This window comes from Hippocampus comes, unplaced genomic scaffold (assembly GCF_001891065.2).
Source record: "Hippocampus comes isolate QL1 unplaced genomic scaffold, H_comes_QL1_v1.1 scaffold242, whole genome shotgun sequence".
NCBI lineage: Eukaryota > Metazoa > Chordata > Actinopteri > Syngnathiformes > Syngnathidae > Hippocampus > Hippocampus comes.
The window spans coordinates 1,892,696-1,913,283 of NW_017805385.1; the positions used below are offsets into that span (position 1 = coordinate 1,892,696).

Genomic DNA, 20,588 nt, shown 5'->3' on the forward strand with positions numbered 1-20,588 from the left:
ACCTGATGCCTCCTCAAGGAAAGCACATTGTGACAGGACCCGGATTGCCGTTTTCGCGTGCGGAAGTGACAATACGTCATAAGGCCAGAGCGGCACGCTCACACAAGCAAGTGGGCGAGGCCCGCGGCGGGGTGAACGTGGGGGGGGGGGGGGGGGTATAGTGTATTTTCGTCGAATTCACGTGGCCATGCTGTTTGGCAACTCCCGGTGCGAAACCGCCTCCGGCTTCCTCATTCTGTGACTTTGGAATACACGGCGCGCACGGTGCTCTGTGGCTCTCCGACAAGCTCTGCGACACGGTAGGTAGTGCTTCTTGTCCATTTTTGTTTGTTTATACACACAGAGACACGTTGCGATTGCGGTGGTTATTCCCTGAGTTGTTTCTCGTGAGCCCAATGTTGCTACTCTGATTAGCTAATGCTAACTCAGCCGCTGCTTGCTTGAGTTCCAACTCGTCACGCTGTGGCAAGTCTTTATTTTTGCCCCTCACCACAACTCTTATCACAGTACAGTAAATCATTGTAACGTGACAATGGAAAGTTCTACCGGGCCAAAATATGGCACAACAGCTGAATTTGAATCTCCGCAATGACATGCGTTTTCATTTTATTTGTTTTGCATTCACACACCTTGAGACTTTAAGACCTCCTTTGGAATGCATCGAGCTGACCAGTGGGGATTTCTTTCCGTCTTTCACGGATATCCCAATTCATTGCAAAAATCTGCGGCTTATAGTAGTCGGATCCAGTGTGCTTATTGTAATGCCCTTGCATGTGGGAAAGGAGAGCCCCCGTTCTGATGCACTTTCCAGACGTTTATTGAGTGTTGGCAGAACATAAAACTTGAAAACACACAACGAGCACTCTCACACGAGAGCTGTTGTCGGCCACGCATTCACAAAGTCACCAATATGTGCCAGACTACCGGGTCTGCCTCTTAAAGCCAGCTGTATCTTCACACACACACACACACCCACACCCACAGAGTAAGACACAACATGACTTTGACTGGCACTCCACTCTGCTTTCTTGACCCTTCTCTGATTACATACTCTGATAAGATTACCTCTTACTTTGACGTAATAATGTCATACCTTGAAAGCGGCGGGTCTTTGATTCGAAGGCGGAGAGAGTCGGTGCGGGCGCCGTATTTACGTACACGGCCGTCAAAATACCCAACAGTGAAAGCACTGATGCCTTTGGGGAAATAAGCAGCGAACAAAACATTTCATTGATTGCTGGGTGGGCAAGCACTCCATAAAGCCAACCATTTGTATCCATGCGATTATAGCAAGTGCCATTTCCATAATCGATCTCCGATGAGGATTAACATGATTTATCAGCCACAGGTTGCGGTTGTAGGTGGACTGTGCCTGAGATGGCGCAGTGGCAGGCCCTGCTGAGTCTGGACTCAGCCCTCCAGGCGCAGGTGATTCAGCTGTACGAAAGGAAATTCCCCAGACATATCCGCCACTATCTGAGCGTCTGGATTGAGAACCAGGACTGGTAAGTTCCACAGTCACATTGAATGACCAAAGCAACAAGTAACCCAGGTGCGCCGGCTACAGAAAGTCGACTGTTAAAAGTGAGAAGGGAAAAAAGATCATAAATAAAAGGCCCAGTCAGAGCCCAGACCAACTGAAATTGCATGACGGGTTCTCGGGGAGGGCTGGGGAAGTATTTTGTAATCCTAAAAGTTCTCTTTGATTTAAATGCATTAAAATTTAGCATGCGTGCAGGTCAAGGCAAAGGGTCTTCCATTTTCCCAGGAAATCTAAATACATGCACAGGTTTTGATATGAAAAACAACAATACCTGCACATCACATGTACCTGTACTTTTATTATTGTGTACCGTAATTTCCGCAATAAAACCAGCAGCTTTTGTCACACGCTTTCAACTCTGCGCCTTATTTAATGAAGCGGCCTATATAACGATTTTTCTAATGGCCGCCAGGGGGCGCTCGAGCATAAAAGGTAAGAGTTGGTATACAGCCCCGTCGAGGAAGACGCGATCATCTGTCACACTAAGAACAGCCGGCCAGAAGAGGGCGCACTTGACCTGTGTTTTGGACTTCTCTGCATCCATCAAGGATTACAATGTCAAAAAAAAAAAAGACGTCGTGAAAGTTGACACGAAAGCGTCGATGGTAGAAAGCCTAATAAAGGAACGGTTGACGAGTGGTACGGCAAGCGAGGATTTTTGTCATAGAAAAGAAAGCATTACTCGATGGCGAATAGTGACTTTTATGGGGGGGTTTTAACCAGCCCTGTTAGTGCTGTTTTACTTCCGAGGTGCCTCCGCGTATCAGGCACTATTTGGAAAGAAAAGTTAAGGTACGTTACTAAAACTTTGAAAGCTCTTTCTGTCTACCGTCTTCCTTTGTAAGTATTTCATGTTCCAATGTGGGCACCTGCGGCTTATGTTTTTTCCTTTGAAAAGGTAGTGGATGCGGCTTATAATCAGGTGCGCACTATTGTCCGGATATTTCGGTATATTGTTCTAGCCGATGACTCAATTAATTAACAGTATAATCGGTTGAATACAAAACTTGGTTCTAAAAATAACTTAAATTTGCATGTTTTGATGTAGAAATGTCCTCTGCTGTACCGTACATTTGGAATCTGTATGGCTTTATGCCTTTGTTGTGTCGCTGTCAGGCATTCGGCATCTGTCGATGACCTCAAAGCGAAGACTTCTTTCAACTCTCTGCTGAATTCCTTGGAAGAAGAGTGGGGCCGTTGTGTAAAAGATAACAACATTTTGCAGGGCCCAGATCTGCCAGGAATCAAAGAATACCTGCTGGTAGGCCAGACTTTACATTGCCATGTTGCTTCTTTGACCATGTATTTTTATTTATTTATTTTTTTACGCATGCAAAATTCCTATCACCAGATAATTTAAATTTTCACATAGAATCATTTTGGAAATGACCCAAAGAGCCTCGCCGCTGTCCTATGTGAGTGCCTGGAGGAGGAGAAGAAAATCTTGCAACAGGTGAAAAGAATGATATTATTCAACATGTATTTAATTCAAGTAAATGCGACATATCAATGTGGCAAACATTGTCAGGGCTCGCCCACAGACGCGCTTTGGCGAATTAGCAACTCAGACCAGATTTACTTTGGCGTTTTAGTCTCACACTTGACTGGTTCACAGACACTCCAGGGACTATTTTGTTTACAGGCAAGATGTGTTATGTGTCGAATAATCTGGGTACATGTGAAACCAATTTGAGCAGTTAAACCTCTGCCTTCCATAAAGGTGAAAGGTTACAGAGTGTCTGTGAGACCGTCTCGAGTGCTGAGGTCATGTAGCGGTCATCAATCAGCATTTTGGACAACTCTGTGTCGACCTTACTCCTCTTTCTCAGCCCTGTTTCGATCTGCTATGGGGAAAGTGATTCTTTCTTTGCACATAGCCGGTGTGCGAAAACAATCATCATTAATATAAGAATATGATGGAATCAAACACATGAAGACAAAGAATGTATGATAACTAAAAATATACGGATGTAGGAGTACATGGCAACTAAAAGGCACATTTATTCCTTCAGAAGCAACTGGAATCCCGAATTGGAGAGCTGAAGAAGATGTCTCAGGTTGGTCGTTGACGTCAGCCCCTGAAATTGTCTCTCTGCCATCGCTAACGTCCGCCAATTGAACCCAAACGCAGGAGCTCAGCATTGAGATCGAGTCACTGGAAAGGCTGCATGAAAACCTCCGTTCGATACACGGTACGCTATTTTTGGAAAACAGCCCGCGAGGACATTTTAGCGTGACGCTGTCCGTTTTTATTTTGTGCTTTTAGCGGCTCAGGACGTCGAGCAACAGGCCAACTTCTTCGGGCAGACAAAGCAGGTGATGCCGATACGCCGTCCCAACGCTTGCTCACTTGTGCAGCGGTCAAAGCATGATTCTTTATTCACCCCGAATCATGTATGCTTTGTCATCTATCTATGCCGGTGACACAAAATGAGAGGCAGCGCAAATGAATGCTCTACCACTAGATGGCAGTAGGTCCATCATCGTGACAATGGTCGATAACATTTTTACGCATTTTGTGAAATCAGAGATGCAAATAACTTTTCTAGATTATTTTTTTTGCAATGATTCCGAATTTGCTCTCAATTCTTTTTTTATTTTTATTTATTTTTTTGTCCAACAGATGCTTTTCTGAATGGCGGGGCACAGTGAGATTTGATTAAAAAAATTTTGTAGTCTCAAACACCGTAACTGCTCAGCTAGTGCCGTGCAGACAAGCCACTGCTCAACGACTGTTGCGGGAGCCGATACTCAGGACGGCTTTTGGTTGTCAAGACAACCAGCAGTGGAGCGAAAGGGAGGCGAAAGACTGAAACATGCATAGATAGCATGAATTAAAAAAAAAGGGGGGGGGAGGGGGCACCTGATTAAACTGTAATTTTCCAACACGAGCCAAACCTGACATGTCAAAATTGAGGCGAGTAGTTAATATGAAGCCTTGTTGTTTTTCTTTTTTTGCAGATAGTACTCCGGCAGATCTGGAACATCTCAAAAGCGGCGGCGGATGTGCTGGAAAGGCTTACGACTGTGGAGTTGCCTGGCTGGAAGCGGAGGCAGCAGCTGGCCTGCCTCGGAAGTCCCGTCGACACCCGCTTGGACCATCTGCAGAACTGGTTAGGAAATAGTACTCCACTTCTGAAGGTCCTTTTAGCCCCCCCCCCAACCGTCCGGAGGCAGCCGCACCGGTCTGAGCTCCGGGGGTCCTCCTGGTCCCGCTGCCAGCGCGCTCAGCAAGCACTTGAAGTGTCCAAGTGAATGAATAACCGCATGGAGACCGACCATCAAGATCCATTTGTGGAGGGGGGAGTAAAATTAGCGGGATTCAAACATGCAAAGTGGACAGCTGTCGAAATTGTTCCATAATTCTCCACCTTCGCGGTATTCTGTTGACCCACACGTTGCGATGGAAGCGTATTCATTTCTCTGCTCTTTTTGTGTGTTTGTGTGTCACAGCTTCACAAGTCTGGCTGAGGTGCTCCAACAAGTCAAGCAGCATCTGACCCAGCTGTCGGACCCCAACGAGCTCCGTCACGGCGCCGGCGGCCCTCTTGCGGAAATAAATACCTTCACGCAGTCTTTGATGACTAAACTTCTTTCCAGGTACGACGCGCCGCGGCAACTCTTGCTGCGTCGTCGACATGCATCGTTTGCATTTCCAGCGTAGCCCTGATTGCAAAGCGCCTCGTTTTTCAGTGCCTTAGTGGTGGAAAAGCAACCCGTCATGGCGAGTATGCCGAGTATACAGCAACCTCTGGTGCTGAAGACCAAGGCGAACTTCACTGTGGGACTGAGGTGAGAACGCGCCCTTTGAGATCTCGTGACGTCGGAAAGTGAGGACCGCTCATCGACGGGCGTCGGATGGCATTTGCGTCAGTGCGGCCTTTCCGAAATGAAGCCTCAGTAACTTGAGACTTGATCGCATGAGCGTGTTACCGTTACTGGCGAAGGCTTCCATCCTCCTGTTTGCTTTTCAGGTTCCTGGTAAATCTTGAAAAATTTCGATGCCTGCTGAAAGTTAAAGCTGTATTTGACAAGTAAGTCAAAAGCCAGGCACGCTTTCGATCCCGGCCAGAAAAGAGATCAGAACCGGTTTTTATTTTTTTCTTGTCTCTGACAATCAGGGATGTCGCTGAGAAAACTAAAACCAACGGGTGAGTAAATAGCGGAAGCGGTCGGCTCGGCTTCAAAATGCTCTTCGCCCTTGATCGAGTCCCGTGTCTTGGCGCAGCTTCCGTCACTTTGATTTCACCAAGGAGCCGAGCAAGGTGCTAGACGTGAACGTAACTGGGGATTGCTTGGTTGCCGAATTTACCGACTTGGTAAGAAAGATGAAGCTGAGCCCATTTTGTAGAAAACATGTATGGAGAATATCTAACCCTCTGATACTTTTTTTTTTTTTTTTTCCCCCTCCTCGCAGGTAAATCAGGAAAGCAAAAAGAGGGTGCGAAAATCAGACGAGGTAAGACCTATTTATCATTTCTGATCGTGCCCTACTTCCATTGGCGACCAGTCCAGGGCGTACGCCGCATGTTGCCCACAGTCAAAATGGCGGACTTCCTGCCGAATTCGGGGCATGGCTTCTTCAGCCTTTTCCTGCGCCTTTTCTTTTTGATCGGCGCAATCCTGAACGCTCTGTATTTTTCTCCCTGGCCAGAGTGCTTTGACCGTCACGGAAGAACTGCACGTCATCACTTTTGTGACCTGTTTCCAGCACGCCGGACTGGACTGTCACATCCAGGTGAGTCGCAGCTGGCGCTTGCGTTTGCCACAGAGGACGTGGGACTGAAGTTGAGGGTGTCAGGAAAAGAAAATAAGTGAGGCTTTCTTTGGTCTTCCCTCGCCAGGCCAGCACTCTACCGGTCGTGGTCATATCGGCGACGGGCCAGCTTCCCAGCGCCTGGGCTTCCGTCATGTGGTACAACGTGTCCACCAGCGAACCGATGGTAATTGCCGCAAGGCTCTCGCCTTTGGAGACGCTTGAGCGTGATCGACGCGCGTCCGCTCACCGGAGTCAGTGAGGCGGAAACAAGCGAATCGTCCCGGTCTGCTGTCTTTATTGGGATTCTACTCATTTGGAATCAGTGGAAGCGATAAAAGCATTCAGGGGCCGCCAACCTGCGTCGATGGACCAGCTGGACTGAATTAGCCCAGTTTGTGCTTTGGGCTCATTTGGTCCAAAACAAGGGTGTCAAACTCATTTTTGTCACGGGCCACTTTGGGGTTACGTCTTTCCTCGGAGGGCCGTGACGACAGACACCGAATAAACGTTTCATCATTACATCGTATTATTACTTGTCCACCAAAAACATGATGGCTTGCTAGTTTTGAAATCAGTCGATTATTTGTTTGTTGTTTTTTCAATTATTGTTCGAGTGTGTGTAAACAGGGGAACAAAAACTATTGCAAAATCTCATTATTTATTACACATGACAATGTAGCATTTCGGTACAGATTTTAGCACGCATCATGGAAGTTGACACCCACGATTTGCTTTAGCGGGCCACATAAAATGATGTGGCGGGTCGAATCTGGCCCCCGGGCCTTGAGTTTGACACCTGTGGACTAAAATGACAAGTCATCAAGTTTGTTTTTTCTCCCCCCAGAACCTGTCGCTCTTTTCCGACCCGCCGCGGCTGTCCTGGCCGGAGCTTTCCCAGGTTCTGAGCTGGCAATTTTTGTCCGTCGGAAAACGGCGACTTGACGACAACCAACTCTCCATGCTCAGAGAGAAATTTGTCGGTAAGAGTCACGCAACTCGCGCCAACGTAGACGACGACAGATCCATGCGGAATCGAAAAAGCCGGCGTCACGAGGCGCACGCGGCGACAGGCGGTCGGCCATTCCGATGAAGGCCTTCATTTGTCTGAAACGAATGTGTGTCGCTGATTTTCCCCGCAGAGGATCCCGACGGTTTTGTACACTGGAACTCATTTTCCAAAGGAGGTTGTCAGAAAAACGTCAACGTGTGGCTTTGGCTCTCCGGAATCCTGGATCTCATCAAAAAGCACCTGGCGGATCTCTGGCGCGACGGGTAGATGCGTTGGCGACCGTCAACGTGGATCGTTCTCTCCAAACGGGCTTCTCATTGTGGGCCTTTTGCTTTAGGCTCATCATGGGCTTCGTCAGCCGAGAGAAAATCAAGGAGCTGCTGTGGGAAAAAAAGACGGGCACCTTCTTACTCCGCTTCAGCGAGACCAACCAAGATGGCGCCATCTCCTACAGCTGGGTGGAACACCATAACGGAGGTACACTCGTCGTTTGCTCTCGCGAAAAAAACGCATTGGTGACCGATAGCTGGAGGGACGTCTCGTTAAAACTTCTGCCATCTCGTGGAAGCACATTCAATTGATCTGTACGTCGCCGGAAAAGATAGATGTACAACAAGACATTATTTGGCCCGACTAATATGGATTTCTTTTTTTTTTTTAAGCCGATATTGTGCATGCATGTTTGTGTGTATGTTATCTTTTTCACATTATGTGTAACAAGAAAATTGGTAACAATTATGTGTCTTATCTGTTCTAGCCCCAGCAAAAAAAAAAAAACAAAACATATATACGTAAAAGAGCATTCTATCAGGCGTATGCCTGTGAGTATCGTAATACCGTCTGTCTGATTTCCTTCACGGGATGAAGCAAGTATCTGTGTGTCTCCTGCGGGGCCAATACCAAAACGACAGCTACTTTTCCCAACTCCGGCTCTAAAAAGTTCACTTCACCCGACCTCCTCGACATCATTTGCTCCTTTCCCGCTTAGCCGGCGGCGCTTTGGAAAAATACAAACGCCAAGGATAGGTCAATGCGCGCGAAGCAAATAAGCTAGCTCGTTAGCCTAAGAGGCGGAAGGTGAAGCTGACCCCTCCCCACCCCCCTCGGCCGCCTCCCGCCTTCAGAGACTCAAGTGCACTCGATTGAGCCCTACACCAAGTCGGACCTGGAGAAAAGCCCGTTGCCCGACGAGATTTACGACTTCACTTCCAGAGTTCACGGCAACGTCACCAGGAATCCTCTGCTCTATCTGTACCCGGACGTGGACAAAGACGTCGCTTTCGGACGCTACTACTACGGCTCTGGTATGCACGCTCTTTGCTCAACTCGTTTCTTGCTCATTTCAAACCAAGACTCGAGCCAAGTTTGGCCGTTTGGGTTTTGGGAGTGACGTTTCGGGTGAGGCTCCAACGTTCTCAAATCTGTACGGGGGAATTAGATTTGGCCTTTTTTGTTTGTTTATTTGTTTGTTTTCTACGTACCGTTGCAGTGGAGTCACAGAGGGACCGGAAAGGTCATAGAAAGGCACCCAAATGGGCGTCTTTGGGACTGTATCGACCACTGTGGGCCACTTTTTGCGGTGTTGTACATGGAATGGATGTCAATGTCTTCTCTCTGCAGATAAGCAGACACTTCCCAGGGTGTGGGGTTATTTGCCACGAAGACCCATCAATGTGACCGAGTAAGTGTGACTGACCTCAGGCTCGTACTTGCGTGAATGGACGCATGCTTGCAATGATGGGCCTTTACGGTTCAAAACGGTGGTCAATCTTCTCCTTCTGGAATAAGAATTGCTTTGAGGAGATTTCTTACGTTTTGTTTTTCTCCTTCCCAGTATGCCAACGCCGCCTCCTTCTCCACCACACGGCCAACAAGTTCCCCTCGATGCCCAGCATCCCTGTGGGTTTCCATTCACTGCATCTCTCACACCACCCCCCCCCTTTTTTTTTTCCTCCACTAATATTGTAAATAAGCACGATGACACGAATCATGATTGTGTGTGTGTGTGTGTGTTTTCCCGCAGGAAGACTTTTGCCATCCGACGGGGATTTTTGAACTACCCGACCTCCTCTGAGCAACATCAAGTTGGTGGCTTCACTTCAATCTTAAAATACTTGAGGCGGGAGAATCAGGGATAGTGAACATGTTTGGTCGCTGCATGCAGCTATCAGGCCTGACACGATAACCCAAAAAAAAACAAAAAAAACTAGAAACTGTAAACGATAGCATCGTTTTTATATATATAAATAAATAACGGCACTGATACAGTGATGATGTTCGAGCCAAGTATTAAAAATACAGTGATCCCTCGCTATTTCGCGGTTCGTTTATCGCGGCCTCGGTGCATCGCGGATTCACGTATTCATTAAAAAAAAAAAAAAAAAAAAAGAAGCCCACAAACAGTCCGCGAGAGGCAGCGAAAGTCAGCAAAACAATAGCGAGTCACATAGAGCAACAAATACAGTGTTACATGTATCTGTTATTCATACACTAACCTAACCTAACTTAAACATGTTTAAATTTATTAGTATATAGCATTAAGTAATGTTAATTACTACAAAATTTACTTCTACATGCATTTATACCATTAAATATGGCCTTATAAATATTTTTTTTATACTCATGCACATGTACATATACGGGGGTGGGGGGGGTGTTTGCTACTTAGCGGATTTTCGTTTATCGCGGGCGATTTCGGTCCCCATTAACGGCGATAAACGAGGGATTACTGTACCTCCTTTTAAAAGTGCACTTAAGTTTCAATTCTCAGTCATGTTGAACATTTGAAATGTTGAAACAATCAAATATCCGAGAAGCACAAATAAAAATGACTCGGGCTGTGTTTAAAAACAACAACATACAAGCGCATCATAAAACGAAATGTCTCGTCGCTTTTACAAGGCTGGAATTGCTCAAAGGGAAATCCACACATCTATTGCTATTATTATTATTATTTGGTTTTTTTTTTGCCAATTAGTGTGTAGTCTGCAGTTAAAAGTGGTCATCCTTATGATTGTTGACTGTGTCTTCTGATTATTTTTTTGGAATACGTTGTAGCCGTCCCAAATCTCTCTTTTGATCTATGCCAGCACTTTAGAGTGGCAGGCAGAACAATCAACTGCTTTGCATCTCTTGCCCTTCATCCGACACGGCAAGTCACGACTGCCCGCCCGTAGCTTTGTGCTGCATTCAACGAGCCCACATTTCACACCAAGTCAGGACATTTGTCACGAAGTGGGCAGCATTTCAGTCTTCTTCAGTTTTTGCTTTTTTTCCTTCTTTCTTTGCGTGTCAGCCACTTTGTTTGGCTCCGTTTCAGTTACGGGCTCGGTTGCGGCATAGCAGGGCTCCTTTTGTTGGAGACATTTGGGAATGTCTGCATCACTGTATGTTTGTGTTGTTGTTGTTTTCATAAACGCGTGGGAGTCGGGCACCTTGATTTGTGTATGACGCTACAGAAGAAATAAACTCAACTCAACCTTTACGTTTGTTTGCTGGCTACGCGTGACATTTTTCAAATGTAAAATTGGTACCTTGACTCAACAAAGGTTACGATATGCCAACTGGTCTCGTCAATAAAAGCCCAAGCTATGAAATAAGTCCCGCGTGATGCACACTGACGCGTTTCGAGAAACCGTGAGGGAATTCTAGTAAGCCGTCATCTCTCTTGATGCACCAGAGATCTTGCGTTAGAGAGAGAGAGAGAGAGAGAGAGAGACGCTGTCAATGGTGGCACTGGAAACGGGTATCGGGAGGCTCTCTGACGTCCGACAACTCAAAACGTGGCCCGAATTTGAGCAGACAGACGTGTCACAGACAAACATTGTGTTGTCGCCGGTTTGGAACTGTCTCGACGCGTCGTACAGTGCGTAGTGTCACGTACTCAACCGTTGGTTGTGAGGCGTCCGGTTCTGGATCGGTGGTGGGAGTTGAAAAACAAACATCTTGGTCTGTCTCTGTGCGGCCAAATGGGCCGGTGGTTGGGGAATGGACATTTTTAGCCTTTTGAAAGCCAGTTGTTGTAACCTAACGCTGCTGGTCACCTAAAATGATGCTTAGCGATGAATAAAGGCCAAAATCCCGTTGATAATTGTAAGACCCAGTTTTCCTTTTCAAGTGGCCCCCAAATGAGCATTGCTTTGCTACTAAACATCTTGATTCGGCTCTCTATGGCGGTGACGTATAGTGACAGGCAGAAGTATGAAACGATCTTCCACTCGATGGTCAAAAGTACAACAGAATAAAAGCTTTGATGCGCAGACGAGCCGGTCGCCGGCAAATGCGGCAACATTTACGGCCTCCGCGCGTGTCCTCCCCACGGTTGGATTTCCGTTCATTTCAGTCGCGAAAGATGATTTGAGTTCTAATTGGAACGTTTTTATACAATCACAGAGATGAGTAGCCGCGTGCTCATTAGCTGTGAAAATGGGAGCGCGTGTGGGTCATTGTGCTCGCCGACTTAACTGTGGCATGAAAAATGGCGGCCATTTTACATTTCTTTTGAAAGGACACGTTTCACAAATAGACAGAAAATCACTTTTCAGAAGAAAAAAAAAAGAAGTCAGGCTATCTAACATCTTGGGTTGGTGCACTTTTTTTTCCTCCCCAAAGTTGCACGTCAGCATCGATCGCATGTGGAGTTCTTTTCCAAAACACCATTAACCCGTTGGGAAAAAGCACTGTCCCAAAATGCGCATTTGATATTTGTCCGAGCAAAATGAAGAAGGGTTGATTGACACAAGTTAAGTGCGCATCCCAGGGCGAGATGGCAGCCTTTGTGAAGCGCGGAGCTACTTCCTGGCTTCTGATGAATGCCAAGCAAGCGCTGCCACTTGGATGTGCATTTCTGAAATGACAAATGTGCTCGAGTGACCTTGAATTACGTTGCGATTAAAAACAAATGAGCACTATGACGAAGGTAGGAAACGGATAAATATCAAAATGCGACGCTAGTTCGACAGTGTGTGTGTGTGTGTGTGTGTGTGTGTGTGTGTGTGTGTGTGTGTGTGTGTGTGTGTGTGTGTGTGTGTGTGTGTGTATTTATATATTTATTTTGGGCATTTTGGAAAAGAGCTCTTCGGGTCATCCCGAAAAATCTGCTTCAAATACATTCATCTTCGTGTGAGTTGATAAATAGTTTGAACACTCTAAAAACGGAGACAGGCGGTTGCGCTCGTCCAACGGCAGAAGTCCAAGAAACGCTCTCGGCAAATATTCAGCGCGACAACAATTTCGGGCACGGTTCCATTTCCACGCACGGCAACGGCCACAATCAGAGAATGCACAAGACTCCCCAAAGAACACAGAGAGAGCAATTTCCACTGAGATAATTCGAGATGATAAACGAAGCTATTGGGGTTCGAAGCGCGACTTTTCAGACTGAAGATCCGATGGGGATACAAAAGACGACGGCGGCGGCGGCAGTGGCGGCCGCTTCTACAGCAGACTGTCCAAGCTCTTCTCTGCGCTCTCGGCGTCGCCCGAGGCGTCGGCCGCCCGATGTTTGTCGGCGTGCGGCTGCAAGATGGCCACCACATCGTGGTGGCCGAAGTGCACGGCCTCGTCCATCGGCGTGTTCCCCCACCTGCGCGCACAAGGACGTTATTTAACCGGGCACGCTCGTCGCTCGCGGTTAGACGGCAAAAAGAACAGAAAACGCCCAGCCGTCTATTTTCTTTGGGCGCCCTTTGAATGCGTTTGCTTGATTCTGACCAAGGCCACGTCCCGGTTGCGGGGGGGGGCAACCACACTTTCTCAGTTGCGTCACCTTTTTTTTTTTTTTCTTCCCCCAGTCCCATGTTGTGAAGGTCAGATGAATGGTGGAAAAAGTTTGGGAATGATTGATCTTGGTCCCAGGAAATCCTGGCATTTGAACGGAGGGTGTGTCGATCGACTTTTTTAGACACCCACCTGTCTCTGGGGACCGGGTTGACCTTACAGGCCTCCAGCAGGAAACGCGCCACCTCCGTGTGACCTGCAAGCACAAGTGCAGTCACAAGGAGATCGCCGAACTTTGGCCATGCTTTTTCTTTGGCTTGTTGTTGACCGGCTAGCGCGCTCGATCGGGTTTGTGTCTGAAAAATGGTCGAAAACCTTCCACTGCTTGCCTCGCGACGGTGACGACGTCGGCTTGCGGGCGTTATGCGATCATTTCAAGCGAATGATTTTTACAAGTAAGCAAACCGAGTCGGCAGGGAGGAGTAGTGGCTAGCGCCGAACAAAACATTTAGGTTCACCATATAAAATAAAAATTATTTTTAATAATAAATATAAATAAATAAAACTAAATTGTCATGAAAATTTCCTTTTTTTTTTTTTTTTGTCAATATCATCCACGAGCAGTTGGAATTAATTTGAAATGTGTTCATTTCGGTTTTGCTGTACATCCTGGCAGAAAAAGGAAGGTCATAGGGTTGCTGGAAGATTGTGGTTTACTTGATTGTGTAGTTTAGTCCCTTTTTTTAATTGTCTTGCATTGGCCAAATACTATTTTGAAAAAATCAACTCACAAACTAAAATGAAGCATTTTGGAAAAGAAAAAAAAAGAAAATGAAATCACTATGCTGGCTCACAATTCTGCGTTCGAATCTCCTTTTTGGCAGCCAAAATGCCCCCTCTGTGGGGGTTATGCCCCCGCCTCACACTTTGCTCTTGCGTCAGTGAAAGTTCCTTTCACCTTTCCACTGGCAAACGGGTTCTCGCGTGCGTTTCCTTGCGACTTTGTGTGGCCAAGGCAGCGGCAGACGGATGTCAAAGCTAATCATGGCAAGTTGCATTTGTGTACGCTACCCTCAGCCGCAGCTACGTGCAAGGCCGTTCTGGAGTCGTAGTCCCTCTGCTCCATGTCCATGGACGACAAGGCAAACCTGCATGCAGACACTTTGGTTTAAGCCTCCCCTTGGGGCAAACCGGAATGACAGGAGGAGAACTCAAACGTCACAGCAATGAGTGGATGAAAGTTGCCCAGAAAAAGAAAGGAGGTTGGGACTTTTATTCAACCTCTTTTTATTGCACCGGTTGCTTCCAGTTTAGTATATTTCACATTGTACGTATTTGGCCAAAAATTATTTTTCCAGAATTTAGATTTGAGTTTGTTTTTTTTTTAATTAATAATTTTAAAAGGGTGGGTCAGTTGGACCCAAAACGTTTTGAGGGTAGAGGCATGAGATTTGTGTGAAAAATCAATTGAATGCATCAATTGACATTCAATAGAATACAATTGGAAAAGGCACAAAAAAGCCATTTAAAGATTTATATTTTATCTTCCTTTTTCCCCCAAATCCAAATTTTTACACTTAAAAAAAATTGTGGGTCAATTTGTATTTTTTTTCCCTTCTCTCTGAAAAACTACGTGGTTCACCGAGGGAGTTTTTGTATCTAGATTTTTCAACCTTAGAACGCAGGTCAGTTTGACCCGAAGCGTTTTTACATCAATTTTAGCCGATTGGGGTCAATTTGACCGGAAGAGTTTTAACATTTCCACTTGAAAACACACGGCTCCGTTTGACATGTGGGTTTTAAAAGTTCGATTTTTAAATTTGACATTGCATGGGTCAATCTGACCCCCGAGTGTTTTACCATCTAAATTTTCACATTTCAAAAACAGGCAGGTCAATTTGGCGCACAGGGCTCGTTCGTCATCTCGATGTTTTTCTTTTTTTTTTTAACTTAAAAATATCCGCGTCAATTTTTCAAAAGGAGATGTTTCAAACATGCGACTGGGTTTGTGGTTCACCTCCTCAGTGCAGAGACGTCTCCTGTGTAGGCGGCAAACAGCAAGTTAATGACAGACTTGACCTGAAGACACAAACCACATAGTCACAATTGCTCATTTTGGACCTTCTTCACGTGTGTCCCACGGTGCGAAGCCCGCGCCAACCCAATAGCGACGACCTCTTGCCCTTCCCTTGGCCAACCGGCAAAACCACGAGGAAATATTTTGTGGCATTCTGCCTGTCCGCTCTCCGAACGTCAGCGAAAAATCTCAACTCGCGTCACTCAACCGGCATGGGGCCACTCATTCTGGTGTGCGCTCCTTGGCCATCGGGGGGCAGCGTAACACAAACACACGACACCGTTTTGATGAGGAAATGCAAAGACCGTGGCATGTCAATTTTCACACAGGCATGTTAATTTCAATGTTATGATATTACATCAGAATTGTGGCAACATCGTATGGATTTATTTATTTTTTTGCCAGCCTACTGCTTTTTGTATTGTCTGTTAGCATTTAAGCTAGCACTTTTGTAAGTTTTATTTTGGTGTAATTCTCTGGAGAGTAAACTTCAATTGGGAGTGGCACTAAACCGCTTGAGGCCAGTTGTGGTGTTATTGTGATTTGCCCCCCTCTCCAAACTATACAGTAGCAAGTTAGCAGACGCGGTTGTGTGTCGTTATTGCTGTTTACCTTCTCTCCAACAGCATACTTGCAGTTGCTTTACTTGCTCTTGATTATTGCTTCTCTTTTGGTTTTGTCCATTGCCTCTCCAACCAAGCATCAATAGATTGTGTCGCTGTTATCTTTTTTTTATTAATTATTATTTTTTGAAACCGCGTTAGCAAGAGTTGTTGTGCTGATGGTATCACGGTTAATTTTCTTCTGTCTGCTCCAGCAACATGCTAGCAGGTTTGACATTAGTACCGTGTTAAATACAGAAAAATCAAAGGACCACTTGAAAATGTCTTGACTTTATATTTTATCAAGCACACCCAAATCAGTCAATCAAGCAACTGCACATTGTTTATATAATGGTGATTAGATTTGGGCGATGGGGTATCTGCCCCTGCACTGAAGAGCGGCCGAAACCCATCTCGATATTCATAAACCAAAACGGGAGCAATCTGTTGTCAGATGACTATTTTTCAAGCGGTCCTTCATGTGAGAAGTTCACCATTTGGGCCTTGACACGGATCAGAAAGTGGAGGGAACCATTTTTGCTTGTAAAAAAAAAAGAATGCTCTTTCTCACTGCGGTATTGCAAAGAGAAATGATATTACTATATATATATATATATATATATGCACGCACACACGCAGGCCTTCTCAAATGCAGGTTACGGACTGGCCATTATAGTTCATTTGCATTTGTGCATATTTAGAAAAGCTCAAAGTGTAGAAAACAAATGCATTAGTAGCAAATGTCAGTTCAAGTATATGCTGTGGGCCGCTGGAAAATGGACAATGGGCCACAAATGGACCCCGGGCCATAGTTTGGACACCCTGCTTGCACCCACCCACCCAAACATTAGCCGGCATTGCTGCTTGCTCTCTCTCTCTCTCTCTTCTGGCCATCTGTTCCTTCCCCCACCTGACGTGCCGCAACCTGCCCTACATCATTCCCAATTGCCACATCCAATTAAACATGGCACTAAAGTCTAAAAATGTCCACGTGAAGAGCTAAAAGTGCTTTATTGGATTTTAACAACACCAGATCTGTGTGTGTGTGTGTGTGTGTGCGTGTGTGTGTGTGTGTGTGTGTGTGTGACAGATATATACGTATACAGTATATCTGTCAGTCAAAGAAACAAATGCAGAACATGATGGAACAAGTTACAATGGTGGCTTTTATGGAGACATTATGTACAAGGTACACTCATGTGGACAGACAAAAAGAAATCCAAAGACAAAAAAAAAAAAAAAAACAAAAATCCCAAAAAACAATGATGAACTTGGAAGTGCAGGGTTCATTCATTCAATAATTCCTAATTATTGAACTTTTTTTTTTCCTTTTGGAAACCCTCCATTTCCAATGTACATACAACTGATTATGTCCCAAGACACAAATTAACAAACAGAATAACATGTAGGTTACAACTCTGTGATTTTACATAATTATCATACAAATTATAGAAAAAAAAATGTGCATGCAAACAGTGAGAATGACAAGTCGAGAAGCCAAACCAAAACATTCATAATCCTCTGGCCGGCCGGCGACTTGGATTTGCATTTGAGTCGGATTGGTTGCGATTGTAGATTTCAGGAAAATGTGCAGACGGTGTGCGGATTCATTTCGTTTGATTACTTTTTTTTTTTTTTTTAATAATCACCACTTTGCAACCCTTGAACATTTTGCTCATCATGCATTTCGGATGTCGTTCCCTCTCCAAAACAATCAACTGATCAATTCCTCTGGTATGACATGCTACTTCTCTGTCGAATAAAGGACAACCCCCCCCCCCCACCCGTCTATTTAAAACCAATCCGTTGTTGTTATTGCATGCCAACGCCACAATCCGGCACAATCCACGAGCGCTCACACACAAACACGTTTTCGGAAATAGGCAACTGACGATGACAAGCAATTAAAACGAGGGCGTCTTCCCTATGACGTCCCATCAAACTCTTTTCGAATCCTTTGTAACAAAAACTCCCGCAACACCAACAACGGTCGTGAGCCTGTAAAAACTACCCACGACCTGATAGTCATGACGGCACGATAGCAGCAGCTGACCCCGCTGAATCGAAGTCAAGTGAAAAGCGGCGCCACGGCGGTGACGGGCACGACATTCCCGCCCCCGGACAAGTATTGCCGGTCGCAGTGGTTTGAGATTGAGGTGACTGACGGCAGACGCTATACACACCAACTTGAGACAATACTGGAAAACAGGCGGCGTCTTGAGACTAAAAATTCGTTTTTAAATGAAATATATTATGTAACCCCACCTTCCCCTAACACACACAATTGAAAACAGTTCCAAGGAATCTTGATAATACATTCCAGATTCTGTCCGAGCGTAAGGTGCCTCAGCATGTCTGACTTGCATCACGATGGACACGACAAGCTGAGAATCGCCCCTAATCTTTCTCTTCAACTCGGAAGCTATGCGCATCTCAAATCCAGTGATGCTACACTGCCCTCGACTGCTTTCTGTTCATCATTCCAATTCTACTCAAGCTTGAATTTCACAACCGGGCAAGACCCGTTGAAGAAAAACGTAGCTGACAAATTTTGCAGTCGAAACGGCTGCATTCCCGTCGAAACAAGTGCAATGCATTTCTGAAGTCAATTTGTGAGTCAGGTGTTACGTATCCCCCCCCCCCCCCCCGCTTCATTTTCCCAACGGCAAAACGTGTACCTTGGCTCAGTAAAGATTAGCAAACACCGCTGGAGGAGATTGGCATATGGTCAGCCAGGCAGGCAGTCCGCCAAACCGATTTTTCTAGACAACCCGTCAAAAGTCTATTTCCCCCTTTAAAAAAAGTTCTCAAGACTTTTTAGACAACTTTGCCTGAGTTCGACTGTGATAATATTGGAGCGGAAGTCCACTCAACTGAGAATACCTTGTTCCTATTCATCTGTCAATCACTGACTGATTAGAGTGCGGCGTTTTAATGTACGCGCGCGCACGCACACGTCGTATTAAAACGCGAGCTTGTAGTGAGCGTGTCATAAGTTACAGTGTCGTGTACACACTAAGGCAGCTAGCGGGTCAGTACGAAAAATAAACGAGAGAGTAACATATCCCATATGTCCGTCACAAAATAATTCCAACAAAACAAAACACAGCAGTAACTGCTTCACAAGCAATAAATAGTCCTCCAAGTGCCATAAATATTCGAGGATGACACAGCGGCGATATACTGCGCGGACGCGTATCGGTCCGACCTATTCGCTGACATTGTCCATCCGATAGACTACAGTGGTGGAGGTGTCCTGGTGCGACTCGTTGGGCGAGACTTTTTTCCAAAGCGGGGCTTTCAGAGCGAGCTCCTGTTGGAGGCTCTCATAGTCCATGGGTCCACGGAATTGCTGCGGTGTCAATCCACAGGAATAACACGTTAGTCAGAAATTCCGAGACGGCAAAATGGCCACGCGCTCCGCCCTGCGCTCCGGTGAGCATTCGCGGCGCTTCACCTTCTTCGAGGGGAAAAACAAACGCCTTCCGTATTTGACCAAGAAGAACACGTGAAGCCGAGCGGATGTTTTTGAGAACGGGCCGTTATGGACACCGCGCGTCCCGTCCTAATCGTCTGTAGCGTGTTTTCAAACATTCGTGGGAGGTTGAGTTCACGACGGCGGACTCGCCCCGGTTAGCGCGCGAAGAAGCCTGGGGTGGGCGAAGGGGGGGGGGGGGGGTTGCGTGTCCTTACCCGCTGTTCTCCTCCCTCCCGGCGAGGATCGAGCTTCTTTGCAAAGTGCCTCAAGTTGTCGTAGTTGTGGAAATTAAAAAGTTCCACCAGGTCCTGCAATGCAAATATGACGTGAAAGATTTGACGACGGTCGTCGTCATGATTTGAATTGGCAACGCATGAATAAACAATCTGGGCCCGGCTCCCAGACGCACGCACGCGCGCCTTACCCAACGACTGACAAACAAATACCGTGGCGCACTCCCAACTAGGACAAAATTCATTAGGGTGTCTTGTTCAATGTGTCGATATACTTGTGAATGTGACTTTTGCTGCATCGCGTCAGCGCACTGATGTCGGCTTGATTTTCACGCACTTTTGTGAGCAGTCATCTGACAGTAACATTTGAGGAATTTGACGTTCAGGTAATAGGAGCTTTCGGACCGCCACGTCCGCGCACTGGTATTTCCTGCGGAGACGCGAGGCGTGTCGAATTTTCTTCCGACTTGTGAGTTGCGTCATACCGTGCAGAACTGAATCCCTCTGACCGAGTTGCCGAGTTTGTCCAAGGGCGGCGACCAGCACATAATGCCCATCACGTTGGGCACCACCAGCAGGATGCCCCCCGACACGCCCGACTTGGCCGGCAGACCCACCTGGCGTGGCAAAAACAGAAAGATAACTTTGTGTTCACTTCAAGTTTCTGGACAATGGAATTGGTCTTGTTTTTCTGTGTGGCTGTGACATGGCACACGCCGCCACTCGCTTCGGGAGGAAAGTGCGGTGTAGGAACGATCAGGTTCCAGTTTGAAGTGCTTGATGTGGAATGTATGGAATGGCGTGACAGACGGCTCATATGCTTGGGGGAGTTTCGAGAGACAACTTGCTCAGTTCAAATGGCGCAACTCGTTTGAAGACCGTCAACCCTCCTGATGCAGAAGTAATCTTGCGGGGTCAAGTTGACCCGTGAGCCAAAATCTCATTGAACTCGGGTTAAATATTTGTAAAAATTAGTCTCAAAGGTTTCATTAGAATCCTTCCTTTAAGTGCTTCCGCTAGAAAAACCAAAAAACAGATGAGACCAAACGGAGTTGCGAATATCTGTGAACAAATGACAGCCACCAAAAAGGTTTGTCATATTCTTTACGTTACACGATAGCAACGAAGCAAGAAAGCTACGAGCTGACTAGATGAAGCGTGCCCCCCCC

The 20,588-nt window shown here is 46.2% G+C and overlaps 2 protein-coding genes and 1 long non-coding RNA gene across 3 annotated transcripts in view; 1 reads left to right on the plus strand and 2 right to left on the minus strand.

Annotated features, from left to right (window-relative positions):
* Positions 1 to 141: 141 nt before the first annotated feature.
* Positions 142 to 9,498, plus strand: LOC109517578 (signal transducer and activator of transcription 1-like). The gene is made up of 23 exons (XM_019872813.1): positions 142 to 299; positions 1,362 to 1,505; positions 2,660 to 2,804; positions 2,916 to 2,996; positions 3,556 to 3,600; positions 3,675 to 3,735; positions 3,810 to 3,859; positions 4,505 to 4,656; positions 4,997 to 5,143; positions 5,237 to 5,335; positions 5,518 to 5,577; positions 5,665 to 5,694; positions 5,772 to 5,862; positions 5,961 to 6,002; positions 6,198 to 6,281; positions 6,388 to 6,486; positions 7,147 to 7,282; positions 7,442 to 7,574; positions 7,649 to 7,788; positions 8,436 to 8,615; positions 8,932 to 8,992; positions 9,146 to 9,210; positions 9,335 to 9,498. Coding segments are annotated over exons 2-23 (2,031 nt in total). The 5' UTR covers positions 142 to 299; positions 1,362 to 1,377; the 3' UTR covers positions 9,337 to 9,498.
* A 1,071-nt stretch (positions 9,499 to 10,569) lies between these two features.
* LOC109517585 (uncharacterized) overlaps positions 10,570 to 20,588 on the minus strand; it is a 23,974-nt gene continuing 13,955 nt past the window's right edge. The window contains exon 3 of the long non-coding RNA XR_002168580.1: positions 10,570 to 11,031. This is a non-coding gene — a long non-coding RNA (uncharacterized LOC109517585). The remainder of the gene's footprint in view (positions 11,032 to 20,588) is intronic.
* The window catches only part of LOC109517580 (glutaminase kidney isoform, mitochondrial-like), a 17,967-nt gene continuing 9,711 nt past the window's right edge, over positions 12,333 to 20,588 (minus strand). Inside the window, exons 12-17 of the mRNA XM_019872814.1 lie at positions 19,905 to 20,036; positions 19,402 to 19,494; positions 15,047 to 15,108; positions 14,101 to 14,177; positions 13,222 to 13,285; positions 12,333 to 12,895 (exon numbers count right to left, since the gene is read on the minus strand). Of these exons, the coding sequence (XP_019728373.1) occupies positions 12,748 to 12,895; positions 13,222 to 13,285; positions 14,101 to 14,177; positions 15,047 to 15,108; positions 19,402 to 19,494; positions 19,905 to 20,036 (576 nt within the window). The 3' untranslated portion in view covers positions 12,333 to 12,747. The remainder of the gene's footprint in view (positions 12,896 to 13,221; positions 13,286 to 14,100; positions 14,178 to 15,046; positions 15,109 to 19,401; positions 19,495 to 19,904; positions 20,037 to 20,588) is intronic.